The sequence below is a fragment of the Chaetodon auriga genome, chromosome 14, assembly GCF_051107435.1.
Source record: "Chaetodon auriga isolate fChaAug3 chromosome 14, fChaAug3.hap1, whole genome shotgun sequence".
Lineage (NCBI taxonomy): Eukaryota > Metazoa > Chordata > Actinopteri > Chaetodontiformes > Chaetodontidae > Chaetodon > Chaetodon auriga.
In genome coordinates this window covers 6064034-6081264 of record NC_135087.1, presented here as the reverse complement: position 1 = coordinate 6081264, position 17231 = coordinate 6064034, and the positions used below count along the sequence as shown (strand labels likewise).

The 17231-nt window shown below is 43.8% G+C and overlaps 2 protein-coding genes across 6 annotated transcripts in view; both read right to left on the bottom strand.

The window, feature by feature from the left end:
* The window catches only part of dtnbb (dystrobrevin, beta b), a 35468-nt gene extending 34331 nt beyond the window's left edge, over window positions 1-1137 (bottom strand). For 3 of the 4 annotated variants that reach the window (XM_076748025.1, XM_076748024.1, XM_076748026.1), the window contains exon 1: window positions 905-1137. The gene's annotated coding sequence lies outside the window, so the exon portion shown is untranslated. The remainder of the gene's footprint in view (window positions 1-904) is intronic. The other variant, XM_076748023.1, reaches the window with a different exon arrangement.
* A 2517-nt stretch (window positions 1138-3654) lies between these two features.
* On the bottom strand, window positions 3655-17122 carry asxl2 (ASXL transcriptional regulator 2). 2 transcript variants are annotated; one of them, XM_076749198.1, is made up of 12 exons: window positions 16943-17122; window positions 15565-15647; window positions 14369-14477; window positions 13922-14063; window positions 12296-12414; window positions 10467-10584; window positions 10114-10173; window positions 9115-9275; window positions 8694-8790; window positions 8484-8589; window positions 7044-7788; window positions 3655-6676 (listed from the first exon to the last, which is right to left on the bottom strand). In XM_076749198.1, the coding sequence occupies exons 1-12, from the start codon at window positions 16997-16999 to the stop codon at window positions 4844-4846; spliced, it is 3630 nt and encodes a 1209-aa protein (XP_076605313.1). In that variant the 5' UTR covers window positions 17000-17122; the 3' UTR covers window positions 3655-4843. The 2 variants fall into 2 exon arrangements, with proteins under 2 accessions (XP_076605313.1, XP_076605315.1); XM_076749200.1 differs by lacking the exons at window positions 13922-14063; window positions 14369-14477; window positions 15565-15647; window positions 16943-17122 and adding an exon at window positions 13123-13262.
* Window positions 17123-17231: the final 109 nt, after the last annotated feature.

Here is a 17231-nt window from a genome sequence, read left to right as displayed (position 1 = left end):
AAATATTCAGCCTGTGAAGTAACTGCAGAAATCCATGAGTAGGCAACTCAGGCCTTGCATTGGCAGGCAAGGTTCAGGGAAAAAATGTAAGCAGTGCATGGCGGGCAGTGACAGTTTAATCCATGAGTTGATTATTTCATGTCAGATAAGAAAACAGAGACAAGTTCTTAATAATTCATGGACGGGATGGATTCACAGAGCAGAGCACATTCACGGGCGCAGAGCAGAATCAGTGAGATAAAAGCCTGAATTTATGGCTTTTTCACTCAATTGCGTTCAATCATTTGCACATCAATAATCATAAGCTCATCTGGATTTGGATGTCAGCCCCTTTTTTTGATACAGTAAGCCTGTGTGTTATCATTAAAGGCCCGTAAAGGTGCATTTTACTGTAACCGCACCTTCGGCTTCGAGGTAATGACAACATCCTTTGACGCGAGTCAACATAAGGACTCGGTTACTGCAGTACCCCCGTTCCGCTGATATCATTCACTTCTCGGTTTCTACAAGCCTCAAATCTCGCAGTGAGCGATCCTGCAACACTTAAAATTCACTTCTGAAGCGACGGCGGAGCAAAAACGCAGCCATATTGCTGATTTAACTGCCTATTTACCTTATTTCCGCAATGGGAATGGTGTGTCGTGATGCCCATAAATTTTGGGGGGATAAGAAACAATAGCAATCCTGCATCTTTCCTATTCTCACTGGTGTCTCAGCAGCCGAATGAGAGGCATAGCGGGGAACTGGCCTTTACCGGAGGAAAAATCACGCAGGTTGCGTTTAGAGCATCACCATCATCATCATCGGCGGCGGCAGCAGCAGCAGCAGCATCAGATGGGGAGGATAAGTGGTCCAGGGTGAATAAGGAGGATAATTCCTCCGTGATTCACAGCCGCACTCTCACCTTTGATGAATCCACGCGTGCGTCCGCCGACGTTACAGCTGTCCGGCCGATGAGAAACGACTCGAGCGATCCATCACCGTATTTCACGCGTCTCTCCCGTTTCACTCGACTTCAGTGCTGAGAACTGCGGTGGTAGCCGCGCACCGAAATGTACAAGCGCCCCGCTCCGCGCGGCATCATCAGCGACCCAGCGGCAGAGGACGGCAGAGAGGAGCGCAAGCGGGCGCGGAGATGCCATGCGCGACCACCTACTATACTTTACGCATGTGCGCACGCACGCTGGTTAAAGGCGCACTACTACTATTGCTGCTTTTACTCTGAATTATGATCCTCAAAATAGAGCGGAGGGAAAAAAACAAAAACAACAAAAAAAAAAGGGGACACAGATTAAATTGAATTTAAAGGGATACTCCAGCGATTTCCAGGAGCTCTTTCATAAAGTCGGGGGACTCAAAAGAGACAGATTAAAAAAGGAAAAAAAAAGAATGATCACAAAGCAGCAGAGGCAGATATCCTGACATTATGAGTCAAGCTCGAAAAACACTGGATCCTACATTTCCCACAATGCAACACACCAGCATGTGAGTGTGAGGTTTCCCTCAGTCTGCATTCTCCATTCAAAGGTCTCTTTTATCGGTAACTCAGTGTTACTCGCAGTGTTACTGCAGGATAACGTGACTGCAGACTTATTAAATGTTTTGTCCATCAGACAGTCCTGATACAACAAAGCCCACGAGCCTCAGCCTCTGTTGACCTGGAGCAGAATCCAGGCAGGGCTGCAGCAAACAGCAATCACAGTTGCTTAATTCAACTAAAACAGATCCAGAATCCAAAAATAAATTAAGCTGCAGAGTTAATGACTAGTTATTCTCAGCGGCACACACGTTTGCACCTTTTCGTCCTGTAAAAGAAACATATTCTTTGTCAGTTTTGTTCATTCTTTTAAGTGATGACTCAACCTGGAGAGTGTAAAGCTGATTCAAGTCACAGGTACTTCAACTATGAGTCATGAGGGTCTATGGGAAAACGAGTTTGACTTCGCCACCACTGATACTACACCGCCCCTGCCTCCTAAAAGCCCACTTCTTTCAAACTCCACACATCCAGCTTGTAACTCAGGCTTTCTGCTTTCTGCAGCTCCGTTGCGTCCTCGTCGTTTGGAGTGAACTGAACTTCCTCTTGCATCCGTTTGTGTGAGATAAACACCAGTGAACACAGTCGAAACGCTTTTCATTATTTATTCATAATAGTCTATAACTTCTGATAAAATACACTTTGTTTACAAGTGCCGATTACTATATTACATTCACCCGGAGTTTAAATGGAGACAAAATGACACAGACATATTAAACAAATTCACCTAGTGATAAATGTGACATTTTAAAGTGGCGGGAGTTGCCCATGACCCTCCCCCCCGACAGTCAGCTCTATGTGAGCTGCCCCTCTCGATGCACACACAACAGGTGAGCTGACAGGGGTGGACTGCAGCCTGACTCGGGTTTCAATCCTCTTTAATAAAGATTTCAGCTGCCTTTTGGGTTGATTGAATGGTTTCTGTTAATTGTTTTGCAGTGCAGTCCAGTCCCCAACTCTACACGAGTAAATACAGCATCGTAAAACCACATTCAACCAAATAAGACCTAAACATCAATGAGGGATGAAACGTGTGCTCACAGAATTCAAATGCTGGTACACCACTTTTAGTGAAATGCTAAATTTGTGGAAAAGCTCTCCTGACTCCAGCCCTAACATCTTAAGACCAGTTATCACAAGACATAACCCCCCATTTAATAAGAAATACATTTAAAAACGGACCTCGATTAATCCACTGATCGGAAAAACGGTGCTTTAAAGACATATCGTTTTGTTTTCGTAAGGTAAAGACAAATGTAGACGGCTAAAACAAAACACATTAGACAACATCTCTATGGAAAAATATAGACCAACGGATCCGCTGAAAAAACCTGGGCCATACAGAATATTGAAACCTGGGCAATTTGAACTATAAAAAGTCAAGTTATTATCTGTACGCTGGTCTGTCCAGTCTAAACAAAATCACAGGAAAAGCGGACAGCCAATATATTATTATAGTAAATACCCTGTTGATTTTCAAAAACAATTAGCAAATAGATTTTTTTTATATTAAAATATATTAATTAAAATATATTACTTTGATTAACTAGTCAAACATTAAAAACAAGTTCTGATTATTTCGTTTTGTTAAAGGTGACTTTGGCATATTACCTTGGAAATAACTGCTATAAAACAGGCCTACGTTGCACCTCCAGGAGATTTCAAAAACATAGTTGATGCGTCTTAATTTGCGATCAGCACGAACGGCCGAAGAACCTGCAGAGGTAACCCTTCACGCCGGCCTTTTTGCACGTTTGCTCGTGGTAAAGTAAGCACTCGTACTGTGTTAACATCACCAAAACGCAGCTACAACACGGTGTTCACACCACAAATGTGCCGGTTCATCAGTGCACATCACACACATACATGACTGTACAGTATTTAAACACGGTGCACGGTTTGTTGTCGTCCATACCACATTTAGAGGATGGAGGTTAACTCCGTCCTCCGGAAAAAGGCCGTTTTGAAGTGAAGCGTTACGCCCGCCTGTTGATCGGTGTCACATTGTACCTCCAAATCGTTTCTTGAAACTGAAGCGTACGACGCTGAATCGTTCAAAGATAAAGCATTTAGCGTTTTAGCATAATTTACTGTTCTTCTCTTTTTTCTTTCAGAGTAAAAATAATTATGTAATAAACAGCTGGATATGCCCAAGCAAGGTGTGCTGCACGAATAAAATAAATTTCTACATCTATGCATATACCGTAAATGAGCAAGTATTTACAGTGAAAAAAAAATTCTCTTCATTTCCTCCCCATGCCTTGAGTGTTTTTTTTTTTACTGGTTGCCACTGCTGATCTCTCTGTACAGACATACGAGCGTGACAAAACCCATTTCGCAGGAGATCGTATCTACAAACTGGCTTTTTTTGGGGAGAAAATGCAGGTTCACACAGTAGGAAGTGACGCCGGATCTCGACCTGGAATTGGAAAAGATCTCGATTTGTCAAAAGGAACATAGAGGCATTTTTATATATAAACGATTCTTCTTTTTCCCTATTTTTGAATGTAAGTGCTGTACACAGTTACTACCATAAATCCAGGCGGTTTCAAGTGCTTCGCTCGGTAACTGTTAGTCAAAAAATGATGTGATGTGCAATCCTCACCAGTTGAACTATCATTCAAAATTCCTTTTAAATTCTTTTTTTTCTAAAACTATACATGCTCTTTCTACTTCTTAAATCTGAGTGTGTTCTGCAAGAAATGTACAATTTTTATATAAAATAGTCACTGTAAGTTGCACTTCCCTGCCATGCGTGCATAAATGCCAAATAGGAGGTACTCTACAACCAATGATTATCATCAACGCCCCCCTGCCCCCCCACCCCCTTTTTTTGCCTTTAACCACAACTGATTAGGCCCAATAATAAAAAGTGTCAGTCTAAAACACAACAACAGTCATTATGTTCTACAAAAATAGCAACATTCATTTTTCCCTCCTTTTTTTTTTTTAAAAACTACACATATATATATTTAAAAAAATATATCACACTGATCCTAGCCGAGTGCAAACGTTGCCAGATTTTATATTTGTCACACATCTGACAGACTAATGATTTGATTGAAAACTGATTGACATTTCTACCAAAAAAAAATTGCACAAAACAGCTTCTCATCGATGATGGTGAAACGAAAGAGCATCCAGTGTAAATCCTTTGCACGAGTGAGCACACGCTGGTTGTTTTCTCCGGAGCGCGGCTTCGCTCGAGCGCCGATTCCGCATCGATTCTGGATGATCTGCTTCTGCTTTGTGCCTTGTTCAGTACAAATCAAGCCACGACATCCTTTAGTTATTATTGATTTCATATCATCGCACGACTAAACACGACACGCACAGTTTGGAGGGGCCGATGCAGTCGTCGTGGCAAAAGGCGCCACATCCTTTGCACATGATCATCGCCTTCAGTCTGCAGTAGCATTTAGACTGGACGTCCTCCATGTTGGAGCCCTCGATGTACGACTGTTCAGGTGACGGCTCGCCCTGGTTGCCGTGTTCTAACGGGTGACCGGCAGGTATGGTGGTGACAGTCACTGAGAAAGACATGACGCTCCCGTGGACGCCGCCGCCGTCGGCCTCTGATGAGGCCGTGGAAGAGCCGGTGCCTGCAGCGCCGCGGTTCAAAGTGTGAGGTACAGACATGCTGATAGTGCCACCGTAGCACGATGCTGCCACGGGTTCCTGATTATCGAGCGTTCTCTGGGTTGGAAAGGCCGACGGCCGCTGGTGACTGGGGTCCACTTGGGTACGATATGGCTCGGAGTTTCCTTGATTACTATTGCAGAGTTCGAGGTGCCTTCGGTGTGACTGAAAAAAAGGGCTGGTGTCTTTGGCGGTCGTGCTGGTGCTGCTGTTGTCGGCACTGGCTGCACTATCCTCTGATCCAGGCTCAGTCTTTACATCGGAGCAGTGATGAACGCTCCCCGTTTCACCGGACTTGGTTATTGAGTATCCCTGCTGCTCTGTTTTAACCCCAGAAACAGGAGAGAAGACTTTCCTGGCTGGTTCTTCTTCCTTAGCCGCCTCCTCTCCTTCTGTGCTTTCCCTTTTTACACTGGAAACAGACGTGTTGGGGATGGCAGACTGGTGCAGTCTCTTGCTCTCTGGTCCTCGGCCGTAGGTGGACACATTGAGCAGGTAATGTCCTGTCATGGCAGGCCTAGGCATCCTCTTACGACCAAGAAATCCTACTGAGATCCTGGACTGGTCCTGACGCTGTTCTGCATGCGCCAGCTGAAGGACTTTGTACTGAGGGTGCTGAGGCCCCATACCACCATAAGGCTGGTTCTGCTGGACTTTCCTCTGCATTAGAGCCTGTAGGATCTGCTCCTGAGTCTCCTTATCAGGAAGTTCCCTGTGATGTCTCGTGTATTCTGAGAAAACTCCTGCTCGGCCTGCTGTATTGAGCTGATGGGACATCTGCTTATCAGCCCTGTGCTCAGCAGAGAGGGACGTCTTCCCCTTACTGCCAGAGGGTAAGGCCGACACCTTCACTTCCACCCTGGATAGCGGTTTTGGGAGGATCTGCTCCAATGGGACCTCTTTGCCCTGCAGAAGCTGGGTGACCAGCGGGTTGTTTGCAGGGATACAGGAGCTGGTCCGGGTTGATGATCCAGCAGGTGATGGGTTTTCCTGTCCCTTCAGAGCGTGCGCAGATGAAGGAGTGGGTTGCGTTGATGTGTTTGAACTCTTCTGAACACTACACGGTCCTGTGCCGACAGTACCAGCAGAGTGACCTGTGTGTTTTTCGTCAGTTATGCTTGAGTACAACATTTGAGCTTGGTTTGGGCTCTGTTGACCAAAAGAGTCCGATGGGCGAGAGGGTGGTGTCAGACTGCTGCTGCTGTCGGAGGATGGTAACCTGCCTGACGCCTGTGGGGACGTCGGGCTGGGGCTGGGTGATGGCTGGCTCTGCTCAGCGCTGCCTCCCCCTGGCCCTGGGCCTGGCACAGCTCCCTTCGATGCAGATGATACTGCGGCGGCAGCTGCTCGCTGCGCTCGGGCAAGCTGAGCTTTGGCTTTGATGTCAGCCAAAGTGCGAGCACCAGTGCGGCCCGGGCTGCTAAGCGGGGCTGGGAGGGGAGTCCTGGGTGAGACTTGGCTCGGTGACAGAGGAACAGGAAGAATTCGCGACACTGGGATCTGCAAAACGAGAAACAGATTTACTTCAAGACATGCATATATACATAAACAAAACAACACTTTAGGGATATACTGGGGACGTTTGATTTTAACATTTGGAGCATAAGGATCAACAGCAGAGAAATGCAGGGGGGGTTTTGAGAAATTCCTATGGACATTTTGGTCATTTTTGACTCTTCCTCCGTGACTCTGGGCTGTCACTGGAATCCACTCTAACTGCTGTGAATCCACGCTGACTACCGCCGCTGCCCCTCTGCAAAGACGCAAGCTGCAAACTTGTCAGAGCCACCTTTCAAGTGGAGCGTTCTTGACATTCAAAAGATCAGACAGAACAGAGGAGGCTTTGACTTCACAAACATTTGCCTACCTTGAGCGGTGGAACCCTCTGATTCGCTGGAGTTGGTGTAGGGGGGCTGGATGTGGATGATGCTGGAGGAGATACGGAGGAGACTGAAGACACAGAGGAAACCGAGGACACACGGGGCCTTTTCTCTGGTGTCACTTCACCCTCCATCTCACCGACAGACTTCCTTTTCAGCGGCTCTGTGGGGTCACTGGGCTCACAGTTGACCTCTTCGCTCTCCTCAGCAGGCTTAAACACAGGCGCCGGTGGATCCTCTTTTACCTCTGAACTAGCCTTTGGCGCCCGGCTCTTCTTCACAGGCAACTGAGGGAGATCTGTCTTCTCCTCCTTCACTTCCTCTTTATGCTCCTTTTCAGGTAATCCACTGACAGCAGCCCGTTCAGTCCGTCTCTCACACTCAGGTGTTGGTGCAGACTGTGCCGCTGCGTTCAACCTACGATCCTCAGCCGACTGTGAGCGCCGTGTCTTCATGGGCTCTGCGGTGAAGACGGGCTCTTTCTGAGCGGGCTGTGCCTTCAGAGGCTCCTGTGTTGGCTTTGTATTTTTCACAGGGGGAGCAGCAGCAGCAGCAGCAGCAGCAGCAGCAGCAGCAGCAGCATCAGTCTGGCTGCTGTCCTTGGCGCCCATGGGATGCTCCAGAGCTTGAGCGGTTGGTCCTGTCTGATGAGATGGGGACTGGGGCCTGGCAGGCTCCTGATTCAGATCAGCCTTCGTCAGCTCTTTGGATTCCTCAATGCTGAGCCCAGAACTATACAGAGAGAGAGAGAGAGAGAGAGAGCAGGGAGGTAGAAAGACAAAGAGAGAAACAAATCCATAAATCAAGTGTTTAAAACTGAGTGTTTAACCCTGCGTGATGAGAGGCCTTATACAGTACAGTAAGAAGTATGACATGAAGCATTTAGGAAACTTAAATATTCAGTTTTTTTGCAAGTCACCCAGTGAGGCCCATGTGACAGCCATCCTGAAACACAATCACCGACCCTCCAAATTCGATAAGCAGCTAACAGGTTCATTCAGTCTGATTGAGCCTCATCCTGAAGCAAAGTGACGTCATTGGATACAAAGCGATTCTTTACTACCAACATAGTTTCATGTTTCCAAGAGGAAATCCTACCAGTTTTTCATCTACTCCTGTAACAAGAGAGAGCGATGAGGAGATGTTTAGATCCTATTTGGACTCTCATTCAGCTCTACATAATCCTGTCAAAAACACCACCATTTCATAACAGCACATTTCTGAAATTAGATCTTCGATGTTGCAAACAAAAACCCTTTGGATTTGCAATTCTACGGTTTGTCCAATAGATAGAGGGCTTTTTGAAAGGAACTGCCTTTTGGCATTTGGAAAATCTGAAAAAAATATGGCTTCCAACTTCTCCAAAGATGTATCAGATTAGCAAATCATGAAATATGTGGAAATTGAAATCATGAAGCAGAACCTACTTTTCACCATAGTAGTTTTCAAAGAAGGCCTCTTTCCAGTGCTCCACTTTCTTTTCCTTCTCAATTTCTTGGCGCATTCGTAGCTGCAACTCAGGAGTGAATTCCCCTGTAAAGGACAACATTACATAAAAACAGGTTGCATTGTACTTTATGACATTACTTAACGTCAATTGAATGCTGTTATTATAAGCTGGAAGCGTTTGCACTGACCCTCAGCCAGTCTCTCCTTCCACGACTGTGCTGCTGATGTGAAGAACTCATTGTTTAAGGCAGAACTGGTGACCTTCAGAAGGCCGTCCATGCAAGCCTGGGGAGAGGTGGCACAATGTTATGACTAACATCATCACAATCACAATCACAATCTGCATCAGTACATTGAATTATGCTCCTTATATGTGATGTACAGTTAAACATGTAGGATCAGTTAATACAGGATATTACACAGATGTTAAACATATCTTCTTATCTACATTTTCTAAACATTTCCAAACTATTTTGTGAGTTACTTTAATACATCATACCACAATTAAAAGGAAAGATGAGCAGTGACATGCAACAATATTACACTCTCTACATTTACTGCTAGGTAATGCAACACAAGTATAAAAAGGATGTATAATCTTAGAGCCACCTGCCGGTCAACTTCAGGCAGAAGTTTGAGCAGCCTCTGTTGGCAGTCTGGGGGCAGGACAGAGAAGGTGTGCTTGTTGATGATTGCCCGCAGGTTGGTGTTAACCAAAATGGAGTCTGGTGTTTCTACATCTATTTTACACTTGGTGCGCTTCAACTGCCCTGCAATACAAAACAGGAAACAGATGTAAGCCAAGACAGATCCAGCAAGGCAGAAATCCGTTGATCTTGCAATGGGCACCTTGAGTAATTTACTCTGACATGGAGATTTAGATTTCGTTTGGTTCCGCTAATGTGGGATCATTTCACTTGTTCCTCAGCTCCTTGGAAAAACGCTGTTAACTCAGTCTAGGTCCAAGCAAGCAGGCAGATGGAAGAGTACACCAACTGTCAGATCATTTTAAACTTTCTTATCGGATAAGGCTGTGGTGTTGTTCTTCATTGTCAGCAGATCCCACGTAAGACCAAAACCAACAACGCATGTGTCTGCCTCAGTACTTTCTGACTTATCTACTCTGTCTCTGGCATAAAGTCTCAGTCTTATTTTCAAAAAAAGGCTCAATAATGTCCTAAAGAGCTGGCACTGTAGGTTTCAGTAAATGCTAATCAAACAGGAGTAAACAGTCTATTTCTTGGGGACTATTTTAAGATGTGGGTTAACACATTTTTGGTGCACTAATTACAGAGCCAGGACAGTGTAGCTGAGATTAACTCTGAATAAACTACACTGACGGTGTTCACTGTAATGAAAGAGCACGTCATCCAGCACAACGGTGTGGTTTCTAACAGGTTCTGGACAACAATGGAGGTCTACGGCAAAAAGGCATATGCTATACTCGGCTCTGTCGACACAGGCAATAATTGATAATAGGACCGATTCATTGTTGGTTTTGGTGTTTTCGTGGGATTTGTTGATGCTAAGACAAATACAGAGCATCACCAGCCTTTCCTTTACGATTTGCAAACCACTGGATTAAATGTAAGTCGATGTCTGACTTACCGGCACTGAGGCGGCCTGACCTCTGGGAAACCTTCCGTGGGACGACTGGGTGGCATAAGTCTGTTTGAACAGAGGAAAGGAGCGGAAGGAAAAGCTCTGAGAAAATTGCAGCCTTGAGATCTGTTTCAACACTGATGCTGCCAATTACATGACTCATGTTTGGATGATGGTTATACAGTGCCTTTTGTTGTACTGCATCAATATTGTGTAATATCATGCAATGCACACGAGTAAAATGTCCAAACTGACTGAATGTCTGACCTGATTTCTATCTGCATCTATTGTGCGAGCCCAGTGTGTAACAATTAATTTCATTTCATACTGCATTTGACAATATCATAACTGCCACCTACCAGTCTTTGTAGTAATGTCAGCCATATCTTTGATGGTTTTCAGAAGCAGTCTGGGACTGGAGGTGGTTGGCATTCCCCCCTGTCTGCGCTGGTTTCTCTGTTGCTGCTGCTTCAAGGCCTGAAAACAAGCAAAATAAGGAAGAAACAAATAGCCAGCAGTATGAGAAAAAGAGAGTGTGAATGTGTTTCCCTGCAACTACTCCCTCAGGGCCACTTGCCTGGTTAAATAACAGCTAAATAACAGTGCAGCAATGAAACATAGGTTGCATAACACTAGAATAAATCATCTCTTTGTTGTAAATCTGTCAAGAAGTCTGATCACCTCACAGCCACAGCGTGAACAGATTAAAGAAGTAATCCAAGACAGTCCACTGAGTGCTTCTCTTTTGTTTTAGTGGACTGGATAAAAAGAAAATCACAGGAGAAAAACACACAATAGGTCTCTCCAGCACTAAAATTTTAGCCAAATCGCCATCTTCTAGTGTTGCCTACGCCCAGTAAATGAATACAAATTGGTCTTCCAGAGCTGAAAATTCCACACCAGCACAGATGGAGTGAATTACAATCTGTGCAATCAAGTGAAATCTAATTAAATGGAACACAAAAGGCACAAAGCAGCCAATAGGAAAATGTAGAACGGGTGGATTATGTGGACATTAATACTGTAAAACCAGCATTTCTCCCTGACGCCTCATTATTTTTAAATAATCAGCACAAGATGTTGCACAGACAGAGGATGGAAGGATAAACACGGGTTACTTGCATGTTTACAGCAAACGTGTCAGCGAAAAAGTTTAGATAAATGTGGTGAAATCTGCAGAAAAGTATGAGTCAGTATTTTGACATGGATTAGAGGTGTGGAAAAAAGCATACATTCATAACCTCATCTGTTGAGGGACAGCTGACTCAGAATCACAAGAGTCTTATTTAAAAGCTCTACAATTCGTACATCAGTGCTGGAAAAACCATATGAAAACATTGCTATACTTAATAAGACAGATGAAAGGAAAAGCCTGAATGAATGAGTGGAGAAACACAACGAACGCAGATGCTTCAGTCTCAAAAACTGCTCAACTGTCTTGTTTTTCGATGAGAACAATGACTAAAGCGACATCTGCATTTAGACCTATGGGAAAGATGTCAGTGAACAGGGTCGGAAATAGCGGTCGAGTGCGATCTGTGAGGAAAAACTGGAGAGCAGCTCCTCAGGTGACTGAGAATGTCAATGCAGGCCTGCTTCAGCTAGAACAGTCAGAACAGATGAATGCATGTTTGACGGTGCAGTAGGCAGTGGTCTGCAGAAATGTGGAAAAAATAATACGCTCAGATGAGTCATCCTTCACCATATCCTCAACAAGTGGGCGAGTGCATGTTCAACGTACACAAAGACCGGTACGTGCCTGATTGCTTGACACGTACAGATATGGGGTGGGGGCCATTTTGCGGGTATAGTTCAAGCCTCTTTAGAGAGAAGGGCCACTGCAAATGAATACAAAGCTGTCCTGAGTGATCACCATCATCCTATGGAAGATTTTGGACTGATGTGTTAGACAGCGCTCTCCACTGCTCCTTTGGATGGACGGTCTTCCATCCCTGCAGAAGAACTTCAGAGACTTGCTGAATCAAAGCTTGTGGTGACCCTCTATTTAGGTTTTTCCTTTAATTTTTCACCCGTCTGTATTTGTGTGTTGCAGAGTGGGGTGGCAGGGATTCATACAGCATGGGTGTATGTGAGTATGAGGGTGTGGCAGGAACACATCTGACTTTGCACAAATAGCAAATATGACAATAAACAATTAAAAAACAGAGAATGCAGGAGTCATCAGTACCTGTTTCAGAGCTTTCTTGCTGTGTTTCTGTGAGGAAGAGATGAGTTTACTGGTGGGGACAGAAGGCGACGAGCATCGAGGCTGCGGAGACGACGGCTGCGACTGCAGCTTGGAGGGAACTACGAAATACAAAAGCACAACACAAATGTTCCTAAGCACACTTCCTGAGGGTGGGGTACAGGCTTCATCACATCATGCTTTTGTTTTGATGAAACAGATACCAATACAGCGCACAAAGGAGCAGATCATCTTACCTTGCTAAAATATCATATTACGAAAAAAGGGCTGAAGATCTCAAAAGGGAGATTGTTCAACGCAACCTCACTTCTGTGTATTTGTGATAAAAACACCTTTTCTACATACCGCAGCAGCTCCGCTTGTTTCTCTTTCGTTGCCACTTCATTTGCATTTGACTTTGCGGTTCTCTGCATTGATTAGTTCAAAAATAAAACTATATTGGAGTCCTCCCACTCAGATGTAAACCAAGGTTATTTGCTTGGCAGTTTCTAACTTGTGCATAATGAGGAAGTGGTCACGGGTCATACTGAGAAAATACAGTTTCCTGTTTTAACAGTCACTTAAAATATTCAAGTGGCAGAGAGAAATGATGAGAGTCGGTAAGAGCACAGCCCGAGGAAAACAAAATAATTGGTACTTGAAGAAAATTTCATTCTCTGAAGTTGCACTGCAATCAGGCACAATCAGGTGTGCGACAAAAGAGCAAAAAGTGCTACGATGTGACCGTGATGCGCCGTCTGCAGCCCCTCTGCTGACAATTAACGGAAGACATTATGGACGCAGAGTGTTTGTTTAGAGATGAAACCCACCTTTCGCTATCATGTCTGATGATCAGTGTATTCCAGGAATTATGTTATGACAAGATGCTGTAATTTGTGTTTGTGGGGAAGCCACTTTTCTCAATTTGCCTCTTCTGCTGCTACTTCAGCGGGTTTCCTGTGTTTCCGCAATGACTTTTAACAACGGTTGAGAAGGGGCGTTAACTCTCAAGTGTCATAACAGAGGGAGGTAAATCAACTCGTGAACGCAGCGACAGTCCTTGTTTATTGTGTTATTCTCATTGAGGTCACAGCCAATGGAAAAGGGGGTATCTTTCTCTTCTATTGATTCTATCTGAATGATTGTTGAACAACAGCCATTTTTTACTTAAATAATGCACTATAATTCATTTTAACATCTGTGTTAAATATTCATGCAATCACGCTATTATAAGTGTTTTTGGGAGAATCCTGATTGAGCCAAAAAGGCTTTTGGAGGTGACGGTCTGTAAACCTACATTAAGAAGTGACGTAAAAGGTGGAATACAAGCTGTTAATACAGGGTTTCTGCAGGTTATGCAATTTAAGATCTATTTCGCGTCCACTGGCAATAAAAGTACAAAGGTTAGCAAAGAAAATCATAATCCCAGAATTACTTAGAAAGAAAACGGATTTATTCATTTTCAACATGAACACGACTGAACATGACCACACAGAACAAACTGACTTTATGTTTTTCTGACTTTCCATGTGACTCTTAAATTCAGTTTTTGGATTTTAGTCTTGTTGGGGACATTTTAAGGACGTGTGGAAACCTGTTAATAATGAGCCCATACGCGGTGCACAGTACCTCTTCGCATCCACCTTCCTCTCCTGTCCTCTTGAGTGATGGCACCGCTGTTGTTTTCTGTGCTGTGGGAGTCAGACAGATTGTCACTGCTGTCCTCAGAGCCCTCCTCAGACAGCTCCTTCGCCACATCTGAGATGTCTTTCTACATGAAAAATAGATCACATAGAGCATATATCTGTTATATTGAAGATAGTGAAAAAGAAGAGCCAAGCAGAAATTCCAAAAACATCTGCACCCACACCAAAGCATTTAAATTGTTTAGAGTGGAAACATAGCTATGTTCGGTTATCATGTAACGATGCTAACCAAGATTTATGCTTTCTGAAGTAGACTGACAAATGGTTGCAATTACCAAAATTAATGTGTGAGTGATCTTTCTCGCAATCAATTTCTCAATATTTGACCGTACAGGGCACAGCAGTGACAGCTGCCTTGTGTCTAACTAACCTTTAAAGTGTAGACCCCCATTCTGCCTGGAACTTTGTAGAAGATCCCCTCCTCGCCACGAGAGTTTGTGTGCAGCATCGCATTCAGACATGCCAGTGGTGAGGTTCCACTAGATCATGGGAGAAAAACGCAAATTACACATCTGTTCCCCAATAAATCAGACAGCTGGGAGAAAGACGCAAGGAGGGTAAGTGCTGCTCTGATATCTGAGGAGAAATTGCTATCATGCATCAAGAGGACATGTGTGAGTTCAGGTCAGGTTCACGTCAGCATAGCTGTGAGGCTATTTACTGAATGTTTTATACAGAATCAGTTGCATAAAACTGGTTCAAGACTAAACTAATCATTGTGAGGAACTGACATTCTCAGATTAAACTGGTCTGACGTAACTATGTCTGTTGCATAAAAATCTGTTCTAGTTAAGTCAAACGTTTTCAAAACTAACTTGAGTTAATTAAGAGCGCACAATAATGCCTCAGCAGTTATGCCAGATACGTATCCAGAGTGACATAGTGAAGCAAAAATGCAACTCTGTCAACTTCCATGTCTGCTATTTTACATTGTCATGTACAGTATATCACTTTAAGCACATAAAGCAAAAAGGTTAGTAATAAAATACACTGGGATTGAGAAAAGTGCAACATGTTATTCATTAAGAAAATTACACTTGTTAGCCTTACAGATATTGCAGGATAATATCTGCTAGATAACAATTTGAATCTATAAAGTCTACAAACACACAGTGTTCATACTTTATTTTGTTAGAACATCAAGTAACTGGAAAACAGAATTAAGTTTTTATGCAACAGGTGGCTAAAGATAGGTATAGAGCATCTAGATGAAGTATGATCGTGAGTCACTGTGTCTTTATGCAACTGAACCTCGTACATGTTGTTGTTAATAACATGCAAAAGGCAAAACCAAAGTGGCATTGCGGTGAGTTTGTTAAGATAAGGGGTGGGGGGGGGTCTAGCTTTTTCTTACCTTCTGGATGAGAACAGTGACAATGAAACAAAAAGAAATGACACAGTTATTAATTAAGTAAAATAATCGTTACTGTGTGAACAAGAGAAAGGAAAGCACATGGTATGGTATCAATAACAGGGGGAGAAAGCGGTGTCCCTCGCTCTCTCTCTCATGAAAATGTCTCCTATCTAAAGGGCATTCGCTGCAGCAAATGTCACGAAAATATTTACCTTATTTCCTTGAGCCTTTCTCTTTGAATCACCTGCAGGATCTCTTTATGGCTCATGGGTGTATTGGGGTATTTCTCCAAGACCTAGAATTACAAAATAAAAATCATAAAACCATTGATCAGTTATAGTATTCAAGTCAGAGTAGTTGTCACAATTCATGCTGTGTTTCAAGGCTACTGAAGCAAGCAGGTTCCCACAAAGCCTCAGCTCTCTTAACTCTGTGAGTGCAGGATATAACACTCAGCATAATCATGACCACAAACCTGTCACAAACATTGCGGCTTTTTGGCTTTGATAGATTTACATCTTCTGCTATGATGTTGGTCCACTCTGAACCAAATGCACATCTTCAACTCATCTGCTGATAATAAATAACAGGTGGTTCACTACTGAAGTTCACATTTTTTGACATGAACAGAGATGTAGCAAGATGGCAAAGTCAACAAAAACATATTATAATACACTTTTACTCTAGCGTTAAAAAAAAAATAAAAATCTAATGATGAGCACCTACTGTTATTGTACTCCCACCTTGTACACGTATGTCCTCATATTGCTGCAGTATGTTGAGAATCTCAGTAAATAATGACTTTATGGGTGTTTAAAAAACTAACGTTAGCGTTATTATAATGTATTATCTATGGAGTTAGCTACGGTGCCTGAGCAAACTGTTTCTTACAGTTAATTCAGTGGAGCTAATAACGTTATATCGCTAAAAGCAGATACCCACACAAGCAACAACGTTACGGTTTAATTATTAAATAGTTGTTAGGAGTTGTGATATTCTGTCGTTATTAGCATGCTACGCTAGACAGCTAGCTACAATGCTAGCAACACTCAATACTGTACTGATATCTCGCCACACGTTGGCATGCAAAGGATTAAGTTAGTGACCCATGACTGAGTTAAAGCAACAGAGGGGACACGAGTTTAACACGGGCACTGCATGTTTTACTGTTTTATTCGGGACTGATATCAAACTTGTTGACGCACTGAGTTAGCCGCAGCTAGCCTGCTAACCTGGCTAGCGCGCAACACCGACGTGCTTCAAGCTACTTCATGGTTACTTTATTCGACTTCAAATCGTGACGGACATGTCACCCGCACTGTCCAGGCACAACACGCACAAGGGTTTGGGGTAGATGCTTGGGTGCATGCAGCTGACATTCATTTCGCTGCTCAACAGGGGCGGACGAGCAAGGCTAGACGGCTAGTGACAGCGGTCCTCCAAATGTCTAACCGTCAACACGGGCCTCGCGCGGTGTACGCAACATTTCGTCTTCACCAGCAGGTCATGAACTCATAAACACAGTTGTACAAGTGGGAGCGTTCAAGGAAAACAACCACAACAAACGGCAAATAAAAACACCTAGAATACCGTTTTAGCGGCTTCCGCCCACGTCCTCCCCTTCTTTTTCTTCTGTCTCTCCCTCATTGTTGATGTCCTGTTGCAGAGTAGTGTTGAATTTGTGTGTTTCAGTTGAAATGTTGCTTTAGTTACCGCGTAAGATCCACTCCGTCTGCCATGTTGGACTTACTGTAAAGAGTCACGTGACTCCGAAGGAAACGTCATCTTACTGTATATAACTGTCATTTCCAAGTCTTCAGGTTTCCCACATATATTTATAAAGCTGTCAAAAGCAATCAGGAGCAGGATCACAGGAAGA